The 24712-nt window shown below is 42.7% G+C and overlaps 2 protein-coding genes across 7 annotated transcripts in view; both read right to left on the bottom strand.

Moving 5' to 3' along the window:
* Positions 1-1858: 1858 nt before the first annotated feature.
* LOC106583942 (trafficking regulator of GLUT4 1) lies at positions 1859-18524 on the bottom strand. Of its 3 annotated transcripts, none has more exons than XM_014168639.2 (5): positions 18322-18524; positions 11147-11398; positions 8528-8814; positions 7866-7998; positions 1859-6944 (listed from the first exon to the last, which is right to left on the bottom strand). In XM_014168639.2, exons 2-5 carry the CDS (start codon positions 11313-11315, stop codon positions 6928-6930), a joined length of 606 nt encoding a protein of 201 aa, XP_014024114.1. In that variant the 5' UTR covers positions 11316-11398; positions 18322-18524; the 3' UTR covers positions 1859-6927. The 3 variants fall into 3 exon arrangements, with proteins under 3 accessions (XP_014024114.1, XP_014024113.1, XP_014024115.1); XM_014168638.2 differs by having other exon boundaries at positions 18212-18524; XM_014168640.2 differs by having other exon boundaries at positions 18478-18515.
* Positions 18525-19509: 985 nt separating this feature from the next.
* LOC100380384 (major vault protein) overlaps positions 19510-24712 on the bottom strand; it is a 30878-nt gene continuing 25675 nt past the window's right edge. For all 4 annotated transcript variants that reach the window (XM_045705880.1, XM_045705881.1, XM_014168619.2 and 1 more), the window contains 3 exon segments: positions 21092-21218; positions 20690-20878; positions 19510-20321 (listed from right to left, as the gene is read on the bottom strand). In XM_045705880.1, the coding sequence (XP_045561836.1) occupies positions 20199-20321; positions 20690-20878; positions 21092-21218 (439 nt within the window). In that variant the 3' untranslated portion in view covers positions 19510-20198.

Here is a 24712-nt window from a genome sequence, read left to right on the forward strand (position 1 = left end):
AAACCGAGTGGATTATTGACTGAAGCGCGCCAACTAAACTGAGTTTTTATGGATATAAAGAAGGAATTTATCGAACAAAAGGATAATTTGTAATGTAACTGGGACATTTTGGAGTGCCAACAGAAGAAGATCTTCAAAGGTAAGGCATATATTATATCGCTATTTCTGACTTTCGTGTCGTAACTCCCTGATTGAAAATGGTTTGTTATGCATTTGTGTGCTGGACGCTGTCCTCAGATAATCGCATGGTTTGCTTTCGCCGTAAAGCCTTTTTGAAATCTGACACCTTGGCTGGATTAACAACAAGTTAAGCTGTATTTTGATGTATTGCACTTGTGATTTCATGAAAGTTTAATGTTTATAGTATTTTAATTTGAATTCCCCACTCTGCAATTTCACCAGCTGTTGGCCAGGTAGGACGCTAATGTCCCACCTACCCCAAAGAAGTGTTAAGTCTTTATTGAACACTCATCTCTTCAGTAGGTCCTATGTTTGAGTGTAGTCTGGCCCAGGGGTGTTTTTTATTTGTTTATTTAATTAGGCAAGTCAGTTAAGAACAAATTCTTATTTTCAATGACAGCCTAAAAACAGTGGGTTAACTGCCTTGTTCAGGGGCAGAACTACAGATTTTTACCTCGTCAGCGCAGCGATTCGATCTTGCAACCTTGCGGTTACTAGTCCAACGCTCTAACTACTAGGCTACCTGCCGCCCCAAGGTGTGAAGGTGAACAGAAAGGCACTGGAGCAACAAACCACCCTTGCTGTCTCTGCCTGGCCAGTTCCTCTCTCTCCACTGGGATTCTCTGCCTCTAACCCTATTACGGGGGCTGAGCCACTGGATTACTGGTGCTCTTCCATGCAGTCCCTAGGAGGGGTGCGTCACTTGAGTGGATTGAGTCTCTGATGTGATCTTCCTGTCTGGGTTGGTGCCCCCCTCAGGTTCGTGCCATGGGGGAGATCGTCGTGGTCTATACTCGGCCTTGTCTCAGGGTAGTAAGTTGGTGGTTGAAGATATCCCTCTAGTGGTGTGGGGGCTTTGCTTTGGCAAAGTGGGTGGGGTTATATCCTGCCTGGTTGGCCCTGTCTGGGGGTATTGTCGGACGGGGCCAGTGTCTCCCGACCCCTCCTGTCTCAGCCTCCATTAATTATGCTGCAATAGTCTGTGTCGGGGGCTAGGGTCAGTCTGTTATATCTGGAGTATTTCTCCTGTCTTGTCCTGTGTGAATTTAAGTATGCTCCCTCTAATTCTCTCTCTCTCTCTTTCTTTTTCCTCTTCTCTTGGAGGCCTCAGGACTACCTGTCCCCAGTCCACCTGGTCGTGCTGCTGCTCCAGTTTCAACTGTTCTGCCTGTGGCTATGGAACCCTGACCTGTTCACCAGACGTGCTACCTGTCCCAGACCTGCTGTCCCAGACCTGCTGTTTTCGACTCTCTCTCTCTGCGGCACCTGCTGTCTCTAACTCTGAATGATTGGCTATGAAAACCAACTGACATTTACTCTACAACCACTGTCATTTATTATTATTTGAACCTGCTGGTCATCTATGAATGTTTGAACATCTTGGCTATGTACTGTTATAATCTCCACCCGGCACAGCCAGAAGAGGACTGGCCACCCCTCAGAGCCTGGTTTCTCTGTAGGTTTCTTCCTAGTTTCCTTCCTTTCTAGGGAGTTTTTCCTAGCCACCATGCTTCTACATCTGCATTGCTTGCTGTTTAGGGTTTTAGGCTGGGTTTCTCTATAGCACTTTGTGACATCGGCTGATGTAAAAAGGGCTTTATAAATACATTTGATTGATTGATTGATTTACAAGGTTCCTTTCAAACTTCATCATTAATAATACAAATACAGAATAGGATCAAGATCAATACAGAGTTCTTTATCAATATCTTGGATTAACATAGTAGTGTACATACATTCTCATACTGTATGTTTATAAAGCAGTCAATTAAGGCATGCACAGTCAGGCAAGTCGGCGCAGATGTCTGATTCAGGATTATAGTATAGATCCGTAACCAACGACAATAAGAAGAACAACACTGATTAACTAAGTGGGCCGATGGTCTGGAACCACCGGTACTGCAGTCTGTGGATACCTCCCAAATGGCACCATATTCCCTATATAGTGCACTACTTTTGACCAAAGCCCTGGGAGTAGGGTCCCATTTGGGAGTCACCCAAGATCCCTCCTCCAAAGAGATAACATATCAAACAGGATATAGATTATATTGGACAGGAAATAGCGCATAACAAACAGGAAACGGGAGCAAATAGATAATTGTATAGTGATCCTGAATGGCTCAGTTGGTAGAGCATGATGCTTGCAATGCCAGGAATGTGGGTTCAATTCCCGTGGACCAACCCTATATAAAAATGTATGCACGCATGACTGTACGTCGCTTTGGATAAAAGCGTCTGCTAAATAGTATATAACAATATCATAATAAACTATAGAAAATAGAAGGTGAAGAAGAACATTAATTGGTTGGGAATAATTTTGTTTTTAATGAATTAGTAGGAGAAAGAAAGGCCTGAGAGATATGAAATGACTAAAAAGACATGAAGAAAAGGTGGAGATTACTCAGCTGGTGGCTTGAAAGACATTTACGTTTGTGTATAAATTATCTCATGAACTGGTTGGTCATGATCGTTGTAATCACACAAGGTATCTACCTTCGAAGCATATGAATTGTGTAACTATAACTGTAAACATGCTTTTTTTAGAGCAGTTTTCTTGTGAAGGAAGCTCACAATCAATCAGTTGAATAACAGTGAAGGCCATTATAGAATATTGTTTTCTGCTGTTCTATTGTAATGTCATAAAGAGAACAACAACGCTAGTAGAAATAACAATGAAAATAGAAATAGTAACCATAATAATGACAATAGTAATACTAGTGATGATAATAATGTAATAATACAAATAATAGCACTAATAGCTCAATAACAGTCAATATCAAACCAAAGGCATAATCAGGTATATAAATAAATAAATACATACATCTACAATATAGTGCAAGCAGGTTAAATATCCATAGTTGTGCACAACCATTGAGAAATGGAAATAAAAGAAGCCAAACATCAGTATTCACTTTCAGCTGAAAACATTTTTGCATATGTGGTTAGTACAAACAGACATGCTACACTTTGGCGTGAATGGGGTTACAGGAGACTTCGACAATGTCCTAATTATCTCTCCTTCCTCCCAAAGTGTGCACTTGTTAACTTCCCTTCACTGATTTGAAAATAAATAACTGGTACAATAAATACTGTAGAAACTGCCTCTAGCCAATGCCTTCAGGGTAGGAAATAAAAACCAGCCAAATGCTGGTAGATTTTGGCATTGGCTGGAAGAATGTCTATTCTTACCAGCCACATTGGTGGGTGATCACACAGAGCATTTGGGAGCAGTTTGGTTTTTGTTCAACAAAGCACACATGTAAAAAAAATATTTAGAAATTGTGTGTTTGTGTGTGTGTGTTTATCTATTCTTGTGGGGACCAGAAGTCCCCACAAGAATAGTAAACAAACAAAAACTGGGGGGCATTTTGTTAGTCCCAATGAGGTCAAATGCTATTTCTAGGGGGTTTAGTGTTAAGGTTAGGGTTAGGAGCTAGGGTTAGTTTTAGGGTTAGGGTAAGAGTACAGGTTAGGGTTAGGGAAAATATGATTTTGAATGGGACTGAATTGTGTGTCCCCACAAGGTTAGCTGTACAAGACTTTGTGTGTGTGTGTGTGTGTGTGTGTGTGTGTGTGTGTGTGTGTGTGTGTGTGTGTGTGTGTGTGTGTGTGTGTGTGTGTGTGTGTGTGTGTGTGTGTGTGTGTGTGTGTGTGTGTGTGTGTGTGTGTGTGTGTGTGTGTGTGTGTGTTTTCTGTGGCTGGTGGACCAAAAACGTTATTTCCCACCCTGCATGCCTCCACTAATCCAATGCTTTTAGATTTTTGGGAAGTAGTGAACGAGTGTACACTTCAGTAGAAAGGCAATATTATTGGGACACACCCCCTCACTAACCCTCCAAACCTCAAACCCTGGCACTGTCAGAGTGGAACATCCCCACTTGTCATTCCCAATGGGAAACCTTATTTGGTTTTCAACCTTTTTGTTGCCTTTCTATGGTAGCTAGTCTAGCCTTCAAGGGTGGCTCGGAGGAAGTGCTTCAAAACGGTCGGGTGGAGCAGTCTCAAAATAACAAATTCGCATTGATTATTCTGGACTACTCAAACAAATCTAAGTGAAAAAGTAACCTTTGGACGTGAATATCATGTGTCATCATGGCAAATAAATATGCATATTATTTATTTACAAAGCGCTGCACACGTCAACGAGCCTCTCAGCTACATAAAGATGTCCTTGGTGTAAAAGCATTAGAGTTAACCCATCCTCCATTAAAAACTCTTAAGTATAAACACACTGTAAACGATACTGTAAACATGCACAGGGGACTGGGCTCGGGAAGTGAAGGGAGTGTGGGTGCCAAGTAGAATATGACACCTTTAAACTGAGTGGGAGGGGACTGACTCACCTGCTTCTCCCTAAAAACAGCATCCAGGGGCAGACACACATGCACACTCTTAAAGACTATCACACACACACACACACACACACACACACACACACACACACACACACACACACACACACACACACACACACACACACACACACACACACACACACACACACGCGCACAGTAAGTGTTACACTGCATTTCTCTCTCACACTATTTCGCTCTCTCTCTCTCACACACACACACACACACACACACACACACACACACACACACACACACACACACACACACACACACACACACACACACACACACACACACACACACACACACACACACACAGAGCGCTTAGCCGGAGTCAAGCCAAAGACTGCCTTGCCCCTACTGTACATGGCTTGGCTCACATTCCAGGCTTTGGCACACAGTGACACACTGACTGACTCCCAGAGGGAGAAGAGGTCATTCTGCTTTGTGAATAACAACCAGACAAGGGCAAACACTAAGCACATAGGAGCTGATACTGACCACGGTGGAGAAGGAGTAACAACTGACCAAATACCCCAGCGAGGCATTTGCATAGAATATTAACAATTTTAACCATCAAAGATAATGACTACATATTAGAGAGGTGAGAGGTAAAGTGGGCAATACATTTGCAATACTGAAGGGAGAGGAATGGATTCAAACTGACCAGAGATGGTAGACTGTTTAGAGTTGTGTAAATACTGGCAAGCAGACTGTCATAACATTGTTGTTGTTTAAATTGTAAGATGCATGGCTCCCTTGCAAAAGAGACCATGGTCTCAATAGGACACCCTGTTAAAATAAAAGGTCAAATTAATAAATAACGTTACCAATAAATGATAGATAATGGACAGAAGAGGGGGAAATGAAGAGTAAGCAACAAAATTAAAATTACCGCCTGTCTTTTGTGTTTATTCTATAACCAGCTCTGCTCAGTTCGTTTTTCCAGTCTAGTATGCTCAGACTTTTTATCCAGCATTAGTAACAAGCACCACACCATCTCTCTCCCTCTCTCTCTCTCTCTCTCTCTCTCTCTCTCTCTCACACACACACACACACACACACACACACACACACACACACACACACACACATTTGCCTCCATCTGTGCCAAACAAAGGACCGCAGCCCATGCAGCTATCCCCAATCCCCTCTCCCTCTTCTCCTCTCCTCTCCTCTCCTGTTCTTTATCTCCCTCTTTCTCTCAGCCAATGAGAATCAGTCATTCTAACACTCTATGTGTATGGGTGTGTGTGTGTCCGTGTGTGTGTGTGCATGTGCGCAGGGGGAGGGTGTACGATAGTGTGTTTGAGAGCGCATATGAATTACCAGCCCAGCCTCAATCCCAAACCCAGAGTGGCTCATCCCCAGATTCCAGTTATTTGTAAACGAAGACGATGAAGCAAAGAGATGGAGACCCCAGGTTTGTCCCTAAATTAAAGTACAGATGGTCCCATCTGTCTCTAACTCCTCCCTCCCTTCACAGAAAATAACCATCTGGAACAAATTCAGAACTAAAAAGCCTCCCCATCAACATCATCACATTGATCAAAGATCAATTCCAATCCCTGTCACCTCCCTCCCTAACTCTTCCTTTGCCATCATTAACATTATCCTATAGGGTGGGCTGGTTTTGGCGTCACAGTTAAAAGGATCCCTTGGTTGTGTTACAGAGGTGTGGACTGACTGGAGATGAATGATACAGCGGAAGGAAATAATAACATTACAGAGAAAAGCAGATGTCCTTTCCGGCGACAATAGAGACACTTCATGGTTTGCCACATTGGAACAGCCTGGGAGGAGCAGCCTGGTCCCGGAAAATCATGCAGAGACTTTAAATACATTCTGAGACTCAGGCAACCATTGCAGGAGATCATGGCATCGTTGACGAGAGTTAGACTCGTTAGACGCATCTCTCTCATTCAGAGGAACCAGTCGGTTTGTCACCGTCTATCCTACCTCAGTGTTGTTCTACATGACGCCTTCGACCTTCTGAGTGATGGTGGCAGCCAGTGACGAGTGGTCAAAAAAAATAGGTGGGTACTGTGACTCCTGATCACCGTTGATGGTCAATAAAGTAACGCCCCCTATACTTTCAATGCATTTGTCTGCAAAAGGTGGATAAACACTGGAGCAAAATGTGTGTAAACGACGTTTACGTACGTTTACCCTGCACTACACCACAGGTGGCAGCATTGGGGTCCGATGTGTAGGAGGTAGAGGTGACGGCCATACATGATCGTGCAGCGAAAAAGGGGTCAAAGGGGTATGCTGTAGGTTGCAGGCGACTTTTGTAGAATAGTGTTTTGATCGTAGGAAAGGGGAAAAGTCTGGTTGGTATGGTTGTTGGTGTGCTGTCATGCGATCTTGCTCCTGGTTTCCATGGTGACCCTCAGGATTTTATTATACCTAATAATAAACAGAAAGCACAAGGGTGTTTGCAAAGATGTCATCAATAATGTTATATAGTACAAACACTGAAAACGGTCTAACTCAAACCAGCCACAGATGGACGCAAATTAAGAACCAGACACATCAAACGCAGGTTGGCATTTATTGGGATGAATCTTGTCCTGGAGGCTGCTCTGCAGGGTGGTCACTAGCTGGCCAAGCCACAAAGTCATAAACTCAGATTTTAAACCCACACCCTGGCACCGACCTCCAGGGGCGCCCCACCCCTCCAAATTATCTTTTGGGCCCCCAAACCCCAAATGAAATAAGAATAAGAATAATTTGATTGGGGTCTCCTTGGAGGTCGGGGGCCCAGGGGCACGTGCCCTGTGTTACCGTTCTGTAAGCTGGCACTGCCCTAAACTTAACCTCATGCCTAAGACTAACCTTACATTTTTTTCATAGCTTTTTTACGATACAGCCAATTTTGACTTTGCGGCTGGCCCATGCGGCTGGCCCATCTAGCGGAAACCGCTCAGCTCTGCCTCCGGGACAAGATTCCTCCCAATAAATTTCAACCTGCACAAAAAAAAAAATCTGGGATTGAATCCGATCACGTTTGTAGACAATGCAGCTTTTAAAGGCAATGATCCATCGATCGCATTAACGGTAAACTCGGCATATGTCGACACAACAGGAAATTACCTTTAAACGGAGAGTTGTTGACACAATCAGATTGAATCCCGGGCCAAGATGGGGGGAAAAAAACTAAACAAAGGTACAACAACGGGCACAAACCTAACCAACCCCAAAAATCAAGCACAAACATGACCAAAAGCAAGATAGAACACACACAAACAGACAAAAGCTGCACATAACGACAGACACAAAACGGCACCACAACAAGAACTTGAGAACTCAGCCACTTTGGCCACTCACTTCCCCAGTTTAAGACGATGGCTGCGATGATGATGATGACCCCGCCAACTAGCGAAACGATGGACAGCACCATTGCGTTCCGGCCTAGACGCCGTGCCCCGTCTACGTTCCCCAGCTGCAGGCTGTTCCTCGACTGGAGAATAGGGTGAAATGTTATTGATTAGGTTACAAAATGCTGGTTAAGTTTCCCTAAATTCCCATGTTGTCCAGAAATCCTGGTTGGAAGATTCCTGGAATCAGGAGGGAATAAGCAGAAAATCTTTGGGACCCTAGTTGGTGTATATAAAGGGACAACTGCATGAGGAACACAGACACAACATGTAAACACAGTAATTCATTCACATACCCCTGCTTCAACATACATACACAAATAGACCCATGCAGGCAGGTAGGCGGACAGACAGACGGAGAGACAGACACACAGGCAAAACACACTGTGAAGACAAAAGGTTAAAAGCAGTGGGTGGCAGTCCCATCTCTTCTGACCAGAACATTGGCCATCATTTTCTGTTCATTTCCCAGCAGGTGATCACTAACACACCGCGGCCTCCCACTGCTTTTAGCTCTTTTTCTTTGTGGTGTTTCTTAGATATCACACACACACATTCCTTCACAGACAACACGCACAAACCACATGTCAAATACTTAAAAGTTCCACTCGCCATAACAGAGAAGACGAGAGCCACGATGTTGATCGGCCACAAGGGGCAGAAGCAGGACAGGATGGCCAGTATTAGGTAGTCTCTAGGGGGTTTGCCGTCGTCCTCCTCTGTCACGGTGCTGGGCTGACGGCTGATGGAAGGTCTGGGAGACCCTGCCCCATGACCCAGCAGGGACCCAGAGCGGCTTCCTTTCCGCGCCCGGCCATTGGTTGGTTTGGCGTGTTGCAGTCGCTTTGGGGACGAGATGGAAGATGTGGGCGAGGAGTTGGCAGCACACATTCCATTACCTGTAGTAGGGTGGGTAGAGGGAGGGAGGCAAGGAGAGGGAAGGAGGGTGAAAAGGAGGGAGGAAGAAGGAACGAGAGAATGTCCTCACTGTTTCATCACCAAAATTGGGAATCCTGACATGATTCAACATTTCTAGATGGGTTGGCTGGAAGGTGTGTGTTGTTATGATTCTGAACGGTCAGATAACTAGCAACAGTGCCAAGAAGCCGCCATTAGTAACGCGCATGCCCCGCTCACCTGAGGATCTGTCTTTTTCAGCCATCTATTTCCTGTGTTTTGAGTGGTGCAAAATCTACTTGTCACTTAAATCTCGCTGGATTGATTGCTTTCATTTTACTACTGACTGTACACTGTAACGCTACTGCATAATTGTAGATGGTTTACTAACGCGTTACTTATATTAGCTATGTTGACTATGATGTTACTTTAGCTAATATGGTGACAATGATGTAGGCTGTGTGTAGCGTTTATAGTATGGTTTGGCTTGGAAAGGTTTTTTCGCCTGGTCACATACAGCTGATGTGTTGTGCATTGAAGTACATAAGTGAAGGGAAAAGGTCAGAGCAGAGCGAATAGATGCGAGAAGGAATAATCCGTGGCTGTGATGAAAGTGAACTGTGTTTACACGTGATCAGGGGTGCATTCTTGCTGTCCCCAGTTCACCTGGCCGTGCTGCTGCTCCAGTTCCAACTGTTCTGCCCGCAGCTATGGAACCCTGACTTGTTCACCGGACGTGCTACCTGTCCCAGACCTGCTGTCCCAGACCTGCTGGAACCCTGACCTATTCACCGGACGTGCTACCTGTCCCAGACCTGCTGTTTTCAACTCTCTAGAGACAGCAGGAGCGGTAGAGATACTCTCAAAGATCGGCTATGAAAAAGCCAACTGACACTTACTCTTGTGTTACTGACTTGTTGCACCCTCGACAACTACTATGATTATTATTATTTGACCATGCTGGTCATTTATGAACATTTCAACATCTAGGCCATGTGCTGTTATAATCTCCACCCGGCACAGCCAGAAGAGGACTGGCCACCCCTCATAGCCTGGTTCCTCTCTAGGTTTCTTCCTAGGTTTTGGCCTTTCTAGGGAGTTTTTCCTAGCCACCGTGCTTCTACACCGGCATTGCTTGCTGTTTGGGGTTTTAGGCTGGGTTTCTGTACAGCACTTTTGAGATATCAGCTGATGTAAGAAGGGCTATATAAATAAATTTGATTTGATTTGATTATTCATTCTGCACATTCTGTTGAAGAACGTTTCTTAAACTAAACAAAATGGGGATAAACATACTCTGGTTTGCAACTGTTGGACTAATGATTACACCCTATATCAGCTAGATGCAGGCAAGAGTGTGCAAGGCGGTATTGAATGTGTCAATGTCTGTCCATGTGATACTGTCTGTCTCCTCAAATGTTTCTCGCAACCTGTGTGCACCTACATTGTAAACTTTCATTCATAGGCTAGGTTGTAGCAACCTCATGATGGGTATAGGAAAAATTTGAGTATCATGTAGTAGCCTAAACCTATTGCTGTTACATTGAACTGGGTGAATGGAATATGAATGACAATAGAATGTAATAGAAATAAGGCCATGCTCATGATGACACTGACCGCCATTGATGTATAGATAGGTGTAATCTAGAGCTCTCTTTCTTGCTTCTCCTTCACTCTGGAAGAAATTAATTAGTTCAAAACTGTTCTAGAGCATGTTGATTTTTAATCTGAAGGTATCCTGTTATTGACACACTTGTTGAATTATGCTGCACAACCTGACAACAACAGTAATTAATCAATATATTTCTACAATTCTCAAATGGCTCTGAAACCCCTTACAAAAAAATATTGCAGTCAGAGTGCAGTATAATTGCAAATACTGCATCCAAAGTACCACAGTTGATTGCAGTTACTGCACTTTCTTTTTTTTTAAGGGCACAAGGGATTGACGTATTGTCTGGTCAAGCCAATAACCTAAATTGACTTTTAGTCTGGGAGAGTGTGTAATTGAAAGACTAGAGAAGGAAGGTGGGGATTGAGTCATTGAAAAAATAAAGGGTGCTGAAGAGAAGAGAAGGCAGCTAGCTATCTGTAAATCATGCATCTGTCTTAAGTGATTCCTGGACAGACAGGGCCAGACACTCAGGGAAATGAGAAGGGGAAGTGAGGGGACAGCTCTAGAACACAAACATTCGTAGAGTCGTAGATCACAACAACAGAGATGAGCTCAAAGTGTTGAGAGGGGTGTTAATTGTAAGTTGGGATGGTTAGGGTTGAGATGGAGAGGGTGGGAGGGGAGGACGATATGGGGGAGGTTGTCGAATATTTATTTACTGGTCTCCATCTTCTCGCTGATTACTGCCAAGTGGTCTTTGGATTCCGATTGGCTGGAGTCAGGGGCTGTCTCTTGGTGCTCAGCGCTGGTTGGCTGGGAGGTGATGGTCTGCTCCGGCTGCTGTTCTCCCTCCGCTCCACTGGGGGCAGCACTGGTGTTGGAAGCCATGGCGGAATGCGGACAATGTTGTTTCACTGGTAGTTTGGGCCTTTTTGATGATTGGTCTTGATTGGACTTTTGATCTTCTTCAACTGAAATGAACGGGGGAAATAGGGAACATAATACATTTTACAGTTACTTGCATTGTGGTGTTATCGAATTACCAGTTTGTTAGCATGGAAGTCTTACAGCTCCTGCAATGTTCTGATCAACCATACGGTATACTATAGTCTATTGTTTATAAACATTTTATACAGGTATACCAGGAACCAGCCAGGAAGCTATGGCTTTCTTCATTGGGGCACTGCTTAGATTAAACTTGACATTTTACCAAACCGTAGTCAGCTAACCATCTGAGGGGCGGGTCAGCAACATCCAGGGACCATATAGGAAGGAAACTGCTCAGGGATTTCTCCATGATGCCAATGGTGACTTAAACAGTTAAGGAGTTTATTGCCTGTGATAACGGAAAACTGAGGCTGCATCAACATTGTAGTTACTCCACAATACTAACCTAATTGACAGTGTGAAAAGTCAGAAGCCTGTAAAGAATACAAATACTCAAAAAATGCATCCTGTTTGCAACAAGACACTAAAGTAATACTACAAAAATTTGGCAAAGCAATTCACTTTTTGTACTGACGACAAAGTGTTATGTTTGGGGCAAATCCGTCCTTATAACACATTGCTGAGTACCACTCTCCATATTTTCAAGCACAGTGGTGGCTGCATCATGTTATGGGTATGCTTGTAATTGTTAAGGACTGGGGAGTTTTCAGGATAAAAAAAAATTACGGAATGGAGCTAAGCACAGGCAAAATCCTAGAGGAAAACCTGTTCAGTATGCTTTCCACCAGACACTGGGAGATTCACATGTCAGCAGGACAATAACTTAAAACACAAGGCAAATATACACATGAGTTGCTTACCAAGAAGACAGTGAATGTTCCTGAGTGGCTGAGTTACAGTTTTGACTTAAATATACTTGAAAATCTATGGCAAGTCCTGAAAATGGTGGTCTAGCAATGATGAACAACCAGAGCTTGAAGAATTCAGAAAAATATTATGGGCAAATGCAGCAAAATCCAGGTGTGGAAAGCTCTTAGAGACTTACCCAGACAGACTCACAGCTGTAATCGCTGCTAAAGGTGCTTCTACAAAGTATTGACTCTGGGGTGTGAATACTTAAATTGGCAAAGATTTCTAAAAACATGTTTTCACTTTGTCATTATTGGTTATTGTGTGTAGATGGATGAGAAAATGTTTTATTTAATCCATTTTGAATTCAGGCTGTTACACAACAAAATGTGTAATAAGTCAAAGGGTATGAATACTTTCTGAAGGCATATACTGCAGGGAATAGGGTACCATTTGGGATGTAACCAGTATATCCATACGGCCAATAAACATTGTACTTGCTCTGTTAATAATACACTGTTGCCGGTAGCAACCAACTGACTGACTGATGAGAATATCTTTCCACATAGGTATGACAGCCTCTGGGAATATGATAGATGTCTTCAAAGAGAGGACATTTTTTGAAGAGAACATGTTTGTTACAACTATGCAATACAATAAAGCAATAACACAGTAAGGAGTAGGCTATGACTGAAGACCCGCATTGTTATACAGAGTAAATGGCAGAGGAAAAGGCACTTCTCTTATAACTAGTCTGTGTTATAATCGAGGGTTGGAACCGGTTCAGTGAAAAGAAAGAAAACCGAAAAATAAGGAAATTATTTGAGGAACAAAACCCAAACCAAAAACGAAAGTGATCTATACTGTTCCGAAACAGAACCATTATTTTAAATGCATGGTAAACGGTTAATAACGTTCTATTAAGCTCCGGGATTTTTTTCCAGTCCCACAAAAATCTCAACAAGCTGCCTATGCAAAGCCCTCACTCTGTCACTTAGAAACATATTCCAGTTTGTGCCTGCCAGCTATAAATGGCAGACTACAACCCCAAAAGGTGCTTTGCCCCTGCCAACACAGACCGGTCGAAAAAAATAAGAAGAAGAAGAAGAAGAAGAAAATCCGATCTGTGGTTCAAACCCCTGGTTATAATGCCACAATATCTAACTGTTGACCATGACAGGAAATGTAAAAATAGCAGTTCCCTTGTAGGATGTCATGAAGTATCTGACTCCTCCTTAAGATAAGCCACACCCACCAAGCCCCACCCCTCTAACATTTATGCCACACCCCTCCTATCTGCATACCTCTCTCAGCCTTTGTTTCCAGGCTGACTACACAACGCCTTGATAGGCGTTTTAAATATCTGCTAATCACGTCATATAATAGAACAATCTAATGTCTGAATGTCCAGTTGATGATGTGGCACGCAGGCATTGGTTGGTGAAACGCAACTTCTGCAATGTAGTCGGCCTGGAATGCGACCAAAGTCTTCTGACAGGTTACATCACACCTACGTAGCCCTATTCCCTTACACAAGCTACACAACCTAAGTTAGCTAAGTTAGACAACCATATATCACAGTCACTTGACTGACCAAATCTGACATAAGACAATTCTGTCAAACCTCTTATCGTTTTGAATAAGAGTTAGAGTGAGGATTAGACGTAATAAGGATTAGTCCATATCGAACAAACAAAGGCTGGGATTCATTAAATCCGCCATAGAGACAGAATCATTGGATCACTTGTTTCAGTTTTTGGTCCCAGGTTCAGGAATGGCTGAAGAATTGCAACATTTACTTGGAGCTAACTCTTTAGATAGCATTGCTGGGTGATTTGAAAAGTCATAGTCAATCGATCAAACAAAAATATAAATGTAAAGCGTTGGTCCCGTGTTTCATGAGCTGAAAAAAAAGATCCCAGAAAAATTCCACATGCACAAAAAGCTTATTTCTCTCATATTTTGTGCACAAATTTGTTAACATCCCTATTAGTGAGCATTTATTCTTTGTCAAGATAATCTATCCACCTGACAGGTGTGGCATATCAAGAAGCTGATTAAACAGCATGATCATTACACAGGTGCACCTTGTGCTGTGGACACTCTAAAATGTGCAGTTTTGTCACACAACACAATGCCACAGGTGTCTCAAGTTTTGAGGGAGTGGGAAATTGCATGCTGACTGCAGGAATGTCCACCAGAGCTGTTGCCAGAGAATTGAAGGTTCCTTTCTCTACCATAAGCCGTATCCAACCGGCCTCACAACCGTAGACCACGTGTAACCACGCCAGCCCAGGACCTCCACATCCGGCTTCTTTATCTATGGGATTGTCTGAGACCAGCCACCCGGACAGCAGATGAAACTGAGGAGTATTTCTGTCTGTAATAAAGCCCCTTTGTGGGGAAAAAGTCATTCTGATTGGCTGGGCCTGGGTCCCAAGTGGGTGGGCCTATGCCCTCCCAGACCCATCCATGGCTGCGCCACCTGCCCAGTCATGCGAAATCCATAGAGAAGGGCCAAATGAATTTATTTAAATTGACTGATTTCCTTCTATGAATTGTAACTCAGTAAAATTGTTGAAATTGTTGCATGTTGTGTTTATGCTCGCACGCGCCAACGAGTGTCTGCGTTATCAGGTGCTAAAATAGAAGTTGCTTCTTTTTGTGACGCCGAACATGATGCAAGTCCTGCCTCTCCCATCTCCTCATTGGCTTTTAGAAGCATATACCCACGTGCCATCGATTGTGGTAATACACCTTATTATGAAAGTCCAAAGAAGAAAAAGCCTGGAAGGAGAGATGACTACAAACGATTCGGTTGACTGTTTGACTAATTGTCGGAGTCGAGGACCTTGTGCATTTCAGGTAAAATAGCCATGTTTAAATCCCAGGGCAAATTAGCTAGCAACTGCAAGCTAGCTAGCTAAATTGCCATACATATTTAATGCTTTCGACCTCTCCCCAAATTAATATAATTGGTTCAGAGTTTGTTTTGATATTTCAACCTGTGTGTAGTGATCGCGTTTGGTGGGGGGGGACAAACTATATTTGCGCATGGTGTAACATTGTCTCTGTGCTCCCCAACGAGCCAAGTTCCCCGTGCTCATTTGGTTGCACATCTGCCCATGCTGCAGAGCTGATAAAATCACTATTTTAGTAGTTCAATCAATCGGGTAGTTTAACTAACTTTCTCTATCCCTCTCATTGCTGTGTTGACTACATTCCTCTCCCATGCGGTCTGTCAGGAAGAATATGCGCAATGGATTCTGGTCATTGTAGTTAATTACCACATTTTCGGCGCTGAACTAGGTTTAATATTTGCCAATTGAAAACGAAATTTCTTGCAGCGTTTTTGATTTGATATCTCTCGTGCTTGATAGGATTTCTCTCTAGAGAAACGGCGCGTTGAGCTCACAAAAAAAGGAACTATGTAATTGAACCGACGTTGGTCAGTTGTTTAATAATCTGAGAAAAAAAGAAATGTCGGTTAATTGCTCGGCACTACGTGACGTCGGTCCATTATATTAGGCTTAGGCTACCAGTATTATTGGGCTATATCAGCCAATAAGCTAGATGTAGTTTGAAAGAGAGCCAGAGTTGGGGTTTAATAGAATAGGAGACTGGACACTTACACTTCACTTGAACCACGTTTTGCATAACTTTTAGCAGGCAGGGACAAATAAATGTGTTACCAATACTTAATATTTAGACAAAGTAGGAGCCTAAACTATAGCCTGTCATACTTCGGAAGTTAATTTCCTTGAAAAGACAACTGCCCGGGCTTATCCGCCCATGCATGTAGCCTACAGGCTATTTAATTGAAACAACACATATTAGGAGCACTTGATCTCGCAAGCCCAATACAAGGGGAATGCAGCTATCTAGCGTCAATTACCTTTAAAAGTTAAGTGCAATGCGCTTGACGAAAAGGTACATTTGACTGACTCCCGGCCGAACTTCTACACCTTGATATCTGAATATTCATTGTCTTGTAAATACTTTAATTCCATGTACAGGGTTGTTAGCAGTGGCAGATTTAGGTACAGGCCACATGGGCAGCCGCCCAGGGCGTCATCTTGCCGGTTTTCTATCGCTCGTTTGCACGTTACGTCAATGATATCATGTCACCGTGTGGATCAATTAACCTTGTCGGAGTGGGCGCCCTGATTCTAGTTTATGAGCTAGGCAGGCTACTGCCTGGGAATGTCTCCCACTCAGAAATACGAGATGGGGCGGGGGTAGGTTGACCTCAGGTCTCCCCACTGGAAGCCCAAGGCAGGCGAATCTATCAAATAGCCCACCTCTAACTTTGTAGAGTACTAATGCAATTAGTAAAATCAGTCATACTACGAAATTATATCAAATAAACCACAATTCATTCATAATACTGCGAATATATAGTTTCAGAGATATATGGTTACATTTTTTTCTGGTTTGTGCGAAATCGTTGAGAATAACCGTGTGGCTCAGTTGGTAGAGCATGGTGTTTGCAACGCCCGGGTTGTGGGTTCGATTCCCACGGGGGACCAGTACGGAGAAAAACATGTATTAAATGTATGTATTCACTACTGTAAGTCGCTCTGGATAAGAGCATCTGCTAAATGACTAAAATGTAAATGTCAAATGTAATAATATAAAACCAGTCTGCACACCACCAAGGTGAATTGGTTTAGTCTTGACTCAGTGTTGGGGGATGGGTAATATATTGATGCTCGAGTGCCAAATCAACACAATTTTGTTTCTATTTGTCTTTGGTTACTTATTTTGATATTTGACTCTTATTTTTGTATATATTTTTATAGTTTTAAATGTTATAATTATTTATTTGCGTTGTTCCAAATGTCTGGATAAAAATTACAGTTAGTGCAGAATAGCGCTTTTTTGGGGGGGGGGGGTGAAGTGGGGTTTTTTTTTCCCAGGAAGCCATACAAGCTAGAACCGCCACTGGTTGTTAGAGTATACTGTGTGTATCCATTTGGGCTCAACATAGCTCCATCTATGAATCTGAGAGCGGTTACATTTCTCCAGCTCCATCCCTCAGCTTTATCGAAAAACCAAATGGCTGGTTTGCAGTTTGGCTGAAAAAGTAATTAAGGATGTACATGTAATTTCTAAAAAGGGTTCAGCCTCGCTAAAAGGAGTTGTTGAGTCATAAAATCTAATCTAAGTACCACCCAACCCGCTTTACAAAGATGAATGTTGTGAAAATAGGAACTTCTATGGGAAATGTAATGGGTATTATAAGAAATGTTGTACATTATGATGACATTTAAATATACTGATCTGCAATTCATGCAGGGAGTGAGACTGACATAGTAGAGGAGATGTGGTTAGAATGAAGAGGGGATGGAGGAGAGAAGGGAGGGGAGGAAAGGGGGATGAGCACATCAAGGAAAAGGTGATCTTGGCACACCTAGACCTGCGTGTGTGTGTGCGCGCGCGCGAGAGAGAGGGAGGGAGTGGAATATGGAGAAGGACTTGCGGTGAATTGCACATGTAATTCAACAATAAAATCAGGAACACTGTAAATTCCAGCAAATTCTATGTAAAGATGATAAATTATGTATTACAATGCTACATGACTTATGCAGACTAACATAGGTCTGTTTGGAAAACCACTGAATGCATAATAAAGATGCCTACAGACATACATGCATGGCTGCCTTACACACACACACACACACACACATACACACACAGAGAGAGAGATAAACACACATGCACCCTCTCCCTGCCCTCGCTTGGTCTTTCTCTCATGTACATGAGTAAAATACTGAACGAAGAAATTACTGGTGCATTCTCTCTCTCACACACAGACACATGCGCGCGCGCCATTGTCTGCATGCACACACACACAATGATGACACACCCACTTCAAACCACACATGCAGTGCATACTGTGCACTACAGATTGGCTACTGTACACCACAGATAGCAAAATATGAACTAAATCACATAGAAACCGCATGCTATCCGCCTAGGCCTACCTGATCTTATTGAGTGACATGAAACATTATCCTTAACATTTTGCTTTTCTTGATCACAATTCCAAATGTTACTGTAAATGCAACGTGTAATAAAAAAGAGAAAATATTACACAAGTTCAGTAGGCTACGATTAAAATCTCCACCCAGAATTCGTCGAATTGTCTTTTTCTTTTGATACAGGCTATGGTAAACGGTAACGGTCAAATTAGGCTACAGACCACGCCGGGGGATGTCAAATTGCGCTCTTGTGCTTGCTATGTTGCTACCTCATCATCTCTCGCTCTCTTTCTCTTTTGTTCAACGGCGCTGCAAGATTGAGGAGAGGGAGGGGGAGACAGGAAACTCCTATGCCCGGAGGCGGGTAGAAAGGAGGGGAGAGAGGGAGAAGTCGACGCAGCACATGCAATAGGATGCTTTCGCTCGCTTTTCTCTCTCACCCCGCTTACCCTTACTTTTTTCTCTCTCAGGGTCTATTTTGCTGATGGGGCAATAGTAGACAAACGCGCAACTTGTGCCGTCCACATACCAATTTAGCTAGGCATACTGCCTCAAGCATTCCTTTGTCGCTGGTTCACTGACTGTTTTATATAAGTCTATGTTTATTCCTAGGGGTCATGTGAACCAACCATCATGTGGTCAATATTGTTGACAGTATTCACCAGCAATTGAAAATACAGTGCATGCTTGGCTATTATTTAGTCATTTCTGGCCCAACTTTGCTCATCGCACCTGAAGTGGAGTTATAAAGTACCAGTCAGGCCGAGCCATGAGGGATACTTTAACGAAGTGTTGCACTCTAGCGACGTCCTGTGTACAATTTCGGTCCACACACACGCACCCAACACAAACATAAAAAATGTAGTAAAATTACACAAATGACCTATGTAGGCCAAGTTATAGTGGGTCTTGTTGCTCTTTGGACAAACAAAACATTTGATCACGTTATCAGCTACCTGCAACTAAACCATATTTTGTTCTAGTATTTTACATGGCCAAATATGCATTGGGATGGTTGGGAATAGACCAAATGGAGTAAAAATCTGTGCTAAAATATCCAGTGGTCTTCTAATAAAAATATAATCAGTATCAATTCATTGATTTAAAGGTGCAATCAGTAATATTTAATGCTCTCCAATGGTAATTTCAATTTATGATATACATTGATATGATACTATTTGAGATTTGATACATTTCTCAAGCTCTGGCCATCCCTCAGCTTTATAGCAAACCAAGTGGCATGGCTGCCATTTGGCTGAGAAGCCAATAGAAGATTGTGTAATAAGTCAGGCCAGAGCATGTAGCTTAATGTTGTTTTTATTAGTCACTACTGCATGAGCTACAGACATAAGAGGTAGATGAAGATTTCGATACATGATGGTTATTGCAAAAATATGGTTTGTTCAAATGGATTGAGACACTTTATCCAGTGTGTGTGTGTGTACAGACAGACCATGGATACAAACTGAAGCCTTGACATTTAAGGTTACGGGGAAAAGCCATGCTTTAATTTCTTTGATAAATTTACGTCATTTAGCAGACGCTCTTATCCAGAGCGACTTACAAATAGGTGCATTCACCTTATGATACCCATATCTATAAGTGGATCAACAAATGAATTAAAGACATTTGCATAAACCTCAAAAGCAGAACAAGGAAAGATTCCTTACTATCCAGGATTATGGTTAGTATAGATATGCAACACATGGAGTGGACAGCACTTTATAGGGCATCGACGGCACCAAACAGATGAGCAAAAAAGCCATGTAAACCAAGGGGAACGTTCACTTGGACGTCTTTAGTCAGATACACATCTATGTGCGCACACATCAGAATAATCGCAACCGTACAGTCATACATATCATATCCCTAATTGTCAGTTACTACATCAGACAAAAAACAACCAGAAATCCTACATCTGTAGGGGATATTATCAGACTGGACATTATTCTCTTATTGTCAACGTTCTCCTCCTTTTCTCTTCCCCCTCTCACTGGCCCTGGCTCTGAGAAAGAGCTCCCAGAAGGCCATTGGCCGTGCTGAAGAGGTTGATGGGAGAAGAGCCGTCTGTGATCAGGGTTGACTTCAAACCCAGAGACTGGAGCAGCTTGACCTGGGAGAGGGTGGGGGAGAAAGGGAGGGAGTGGGGAAAAGAGGGGAGTGAGGGACAGAAACAGAGAGATTATTAATTTAATATGATCATTTCTCCTTTACGTTATAACTGATTGAATAAGATCCTGTGTTCCAGTTCCAATATCCTAAACTGTGTTTTATGTCTTGTCACGCCAATATAGCTAATTTAATTAAATTGAGATTGGGTGGGAGAAAGGCAGACATGCTCAGTGAAACGTTACAGTAAAGTAAAACATTACAGAATGATTCTGACCTGAACAAGAGCTTAAGGATTCTCCAGGTGCCATTTTAATTCAGACAAATGTATTGGTGTAGCACAAGTATTATGGTATGTAAGGAGTTATGTACCTGTAGCTCGGGGCCGGCTCTGGCCATCTCCTGCAGGGTGTCAGCGCCGATACTGTCCACCAGCTTTTTAAAGCGGTTGCTCTCTATCTCAGCCAGCTTCTGCTGTTTCTCCACTTCCAAACGATCCATTGCTGACTTATAGTTTAGCTCCTGCTCCCTCGCCTTGGACAGACGGTCCAGCTCGCCCTCCTGCACACAGACTTACAGGTCAGCTACACATAGTATGTGAACCTTTCAGCATTACACAATGTAGAACACCTTCAAACATGTATCAAACACAGACCACACACACACACACACACACACGTGAACTACTGGTTGTGTACCTTTCAGAATTACACAATGTACAACACTTTCGACCATACACACGAAGCACACACAGCATAGTGAGAGGATACGTACAGCCTCAATCTTCTGTGCCTCAGCCTTCAGTTTAGCCTCGTTGACTGCCGCCTCTCCCAGGATACGGGCTGCCTCTGCTCTGGACTGGGCCTCTGCCTTGGCTGCCCCTGTACTCTCCACCGCCGCACTGTAACACAACGACACCTTTAGATTTGGTATTTTGTCAGGATCACCATTAGCTGTTGCAAAAGCAGCAGCTACTCTTTCTGAGGTCCACACAAAACATTACATAATATAGAACATTAATAGACAACAGCTCAAGGACAGAACTACATTAAAAAAAGTATTACAAAAGGCACACGTAGCCTACATATCAATACACACAAACTATCTAGGTCAAATAGGTGAGAGGCGTTGTGCTGTGAAGTGTTGCTTTCAGTTTTTTTTAAACCAGGTTTGCTTTTCACTTGAGCAATATGAGATGGAACGGAGTTCCATGCAAAAATGGCTCGATATAACCACTGAATCTATGTTTTGACCATGACCGTTTACAATCTAAGGTAACGCCAAGTAATTTAGTCTCAACTTGTTCAACAGCCACACCATTCATTACCAGATTCAGCCGAAGTCTAGAACTTAGGGAATGATTTGTACCAAATACAATGCTCTTAGTTTTAGAGATGGCCACCCATTCCAAAACAGACTGCAACTCTTTGTTAAGGGTTTCAGTGGCTTCATTAGCTGTGGTTGCTGATGCGTATATGGTTGAATCATCAGCATACAAGGACACATATGCTTTGTTTAATGCCAGGTCATTGGTAAAAATGGAAAAGAGTAGAGGGCCTAGAGAGATGCCCTGCGGTACACAACACTTTACATGTTTCACATTAGAGAAGCATCCATTAAAGAAAACCCTCTATAGCTCTGAATCCATGATATGGATTAAAAAGCCATAACACAAGTTTAACAGTTTATGGTAAATAATATCAAAGGCTACACTTAAATCTAACAGTACAGCTCCCACAATCTTCTTATTATCAATTTCTTTCAACCAATCAGTCATTTGTGTCAGTGCAGTACATGTTGAGTGCCCTTCTCTATAAGCATCCTGAAAGTCTGTTGTTAATTTGTTTATAGAGAAACAGCATTGCATTTGGTCAAACAGTTTGCTAAGTGCAGGCAGCAAGCTTATAGGTCTGCTGTTAGAACCAGTAAAGGTCGCTTTACCACTCTGGGTAGCAGAATTACTTTGGCTTACCTCCAGCCCTGAGGACAAAGACATTCCTCTAAACTCAGATTAAAGATATGACAGATAGCTGACTCTATAGCCACTCCCTACCATCCTCAGTAGCTTTCCATCTAAGTTGTCAATACCATCGATAACAATAATGTTTTCCACCTCTCCAACACTAACTTTACAAAATTCAAACTTGCAATGCTTTTCTTTCATTAGGTTTTTTTATGCATGAATACGATGGCTCACTGTTCATTGTTGGAATTTCCTACCTAAGTGTGCCCACTTTGCCAATAAAGTAATCATTAAATTAGCAACATCAAATGGTATCGTGATGAATTCGATAAAAGATGGAGTTGAATTTGTCTTTCTGCCCATAACGTTATTTAAAGTACTCAAGTTTTTTTCCATCATTCTTTATATCATTGATCTTAGCTTCATAATACAGTTTATTCTTCTTTTTGTTGAGTTTAGTCACATCATTTCTCAATTTGCAGTAAGTCAGATGTGCAGCCAGACTTATTAGCCACATATTTTTCAACCATACCGTTTTTCCAATTCCTCATCAATCCATGGATCCTTAAAAGTTGTAACAGTCAGTTTCTTAACATGTGCATGTTTATCAATAATTGTAAGAAGCAATTTCATAAATTCATCAAGTGCAGTGTCCGGATGCTCCTCATTAATCACAATCAGACAACAAATATTTTTAACATCATCCACATAAGAGTCACAGCAAAATCTTTTGTATGATCTCTTATACACTATTTTAGGCCCAGCTGTTAGAACTTTGGCTTTCCTGGATATAGCCACTATATTGTGATCACTGCATTTAATGGGTATACATCCTTAGAACAAAGTTCTACAGTATTAGTAAAAAATGTGATCGATACATGTGGATAATCTTGTTCCTGTAGTGTTTGTAAACACCCTGGTAGGTTGATTAATAACCTGAACCAGATTACAGGCACTGGTTACAGTGAGACGCTTCCTATTGAGCAGACAGCTTGACAAAAACCAGTCAATATTCAGGTCACCAAGAAAGTAGACCTCTCTGTTTACAACACATACACGTTCAAGCATTTCACACATTATTTAGATACTGACTGTTAGCACTTGGTGGCCTATAGCAACACCCCAAAAGAAAAGGCTTTAGATGTGCCAAGTGAACCTGCAACCACAACACTTCAATAACACTTGACATAAGTTAAGGCCGTCATTATAAATAAGAATTTGTTCTTAATTGACTTGCCTAGTTAAATTACGCACACAGACACACACACTTCAAGTCGGAAGTTTACATACATTTAGGTTGGAGTCATTAAAACTCGTTTTTAACCACTCCACAAATTTCTTGTTAAACTATAGTTTTGGCAAGTCAGTTAGGACATCTACTTTATACTAGGATTAATTGTCAGGAATTGTGAAAAACTGAGTTTAAATGTATTTAAACTTCCGACTTCAACTGTGTGTGTTATATATATATATATATATATATATATATATATACATACACACACACTGCTCAAAAAAATAAAGGGAACACTTAAACAACACAATGTAACTCCAAGTCAATCACACTTCTGTGAAATCAAACTGTCCACTTAGGAAGCAACACTGATTGACAATACATTTCACATGCTGTTGTGCAAATGGAATAGACAACAGGTGGAAATTATAGGCAATTAGCAAGACACCCCCAATAAAGGAGTGGTTCTGCAGGTGGTGATCACAGACCACTTCTCAGTTCCTATGCTTCCTGGCTGATGTTTTGGTCACTTTTGAATGCTGGCGGTGCTTTCACTCTAGTGGTAGCATGAGACGGAGTCTACAACCCACACAAGTGGCTCAGGTAGTGCAGCTCATCCAGAATGGCACATCAATGCGAGCTGTGGCAAGAAGGTTTGCTGTGTCTGTCAGCGTAGTGTCCAGAGCATGCAGGCACTACCAGGAGACAGGCCAGTACATCAGGAGACGTGGAGGAGGCCTTAGGAGGGCAACAACCCAGCAGCAGGACCGCTACCTCCGCCTTTGTGCAAGGAGGAGCAGGAGGAGCACTGCCAGAGCCCTGCAAAATGACCTCCAGCAGGCCACAAATGTGCAATGTGTCTGCTCAAACGGTCAGAAACAGACTCCATGAGGGTGGTATGAGGGCTCGACCTCCACAGGTGGGGGTTGTGCTTACAGCCCAACACCGTGCAGGACGTTTGGCATTTGCCAGAGAACACCAAGATTGGCAAATTCGCCACTGGCGCCCTGTGCTCTTCACAGATGAAAGCAGGTTCACACTGAGCACATGTGACAGACGTGACAGAGTCTGGAGACGCCGTGGAGAACGTTCTGCTGCCTGCAACATCCTCCAGCATGACCGGTTTGGCAGTGGGTCAGTCATGGTGTGGGGTGGCATTTTTGGGGGGCCGCACAGCCCTCCATGTGCTCGCTAGAGG

The sequence above is a fragment of the Salmo salar genome, chromosome ssa23, assembly GCF_905237065.1.
Source record: "Salmo salar chromosome ssa23, Ssal_v3.1, whole genome shotgun sequence".
Classification (NCBI taxonomy): Eukaryota; Metazoa; Chordata; class Actinopteri; order Salmoniformes; family Salmonidae; genus Salmo; species Salmo salar.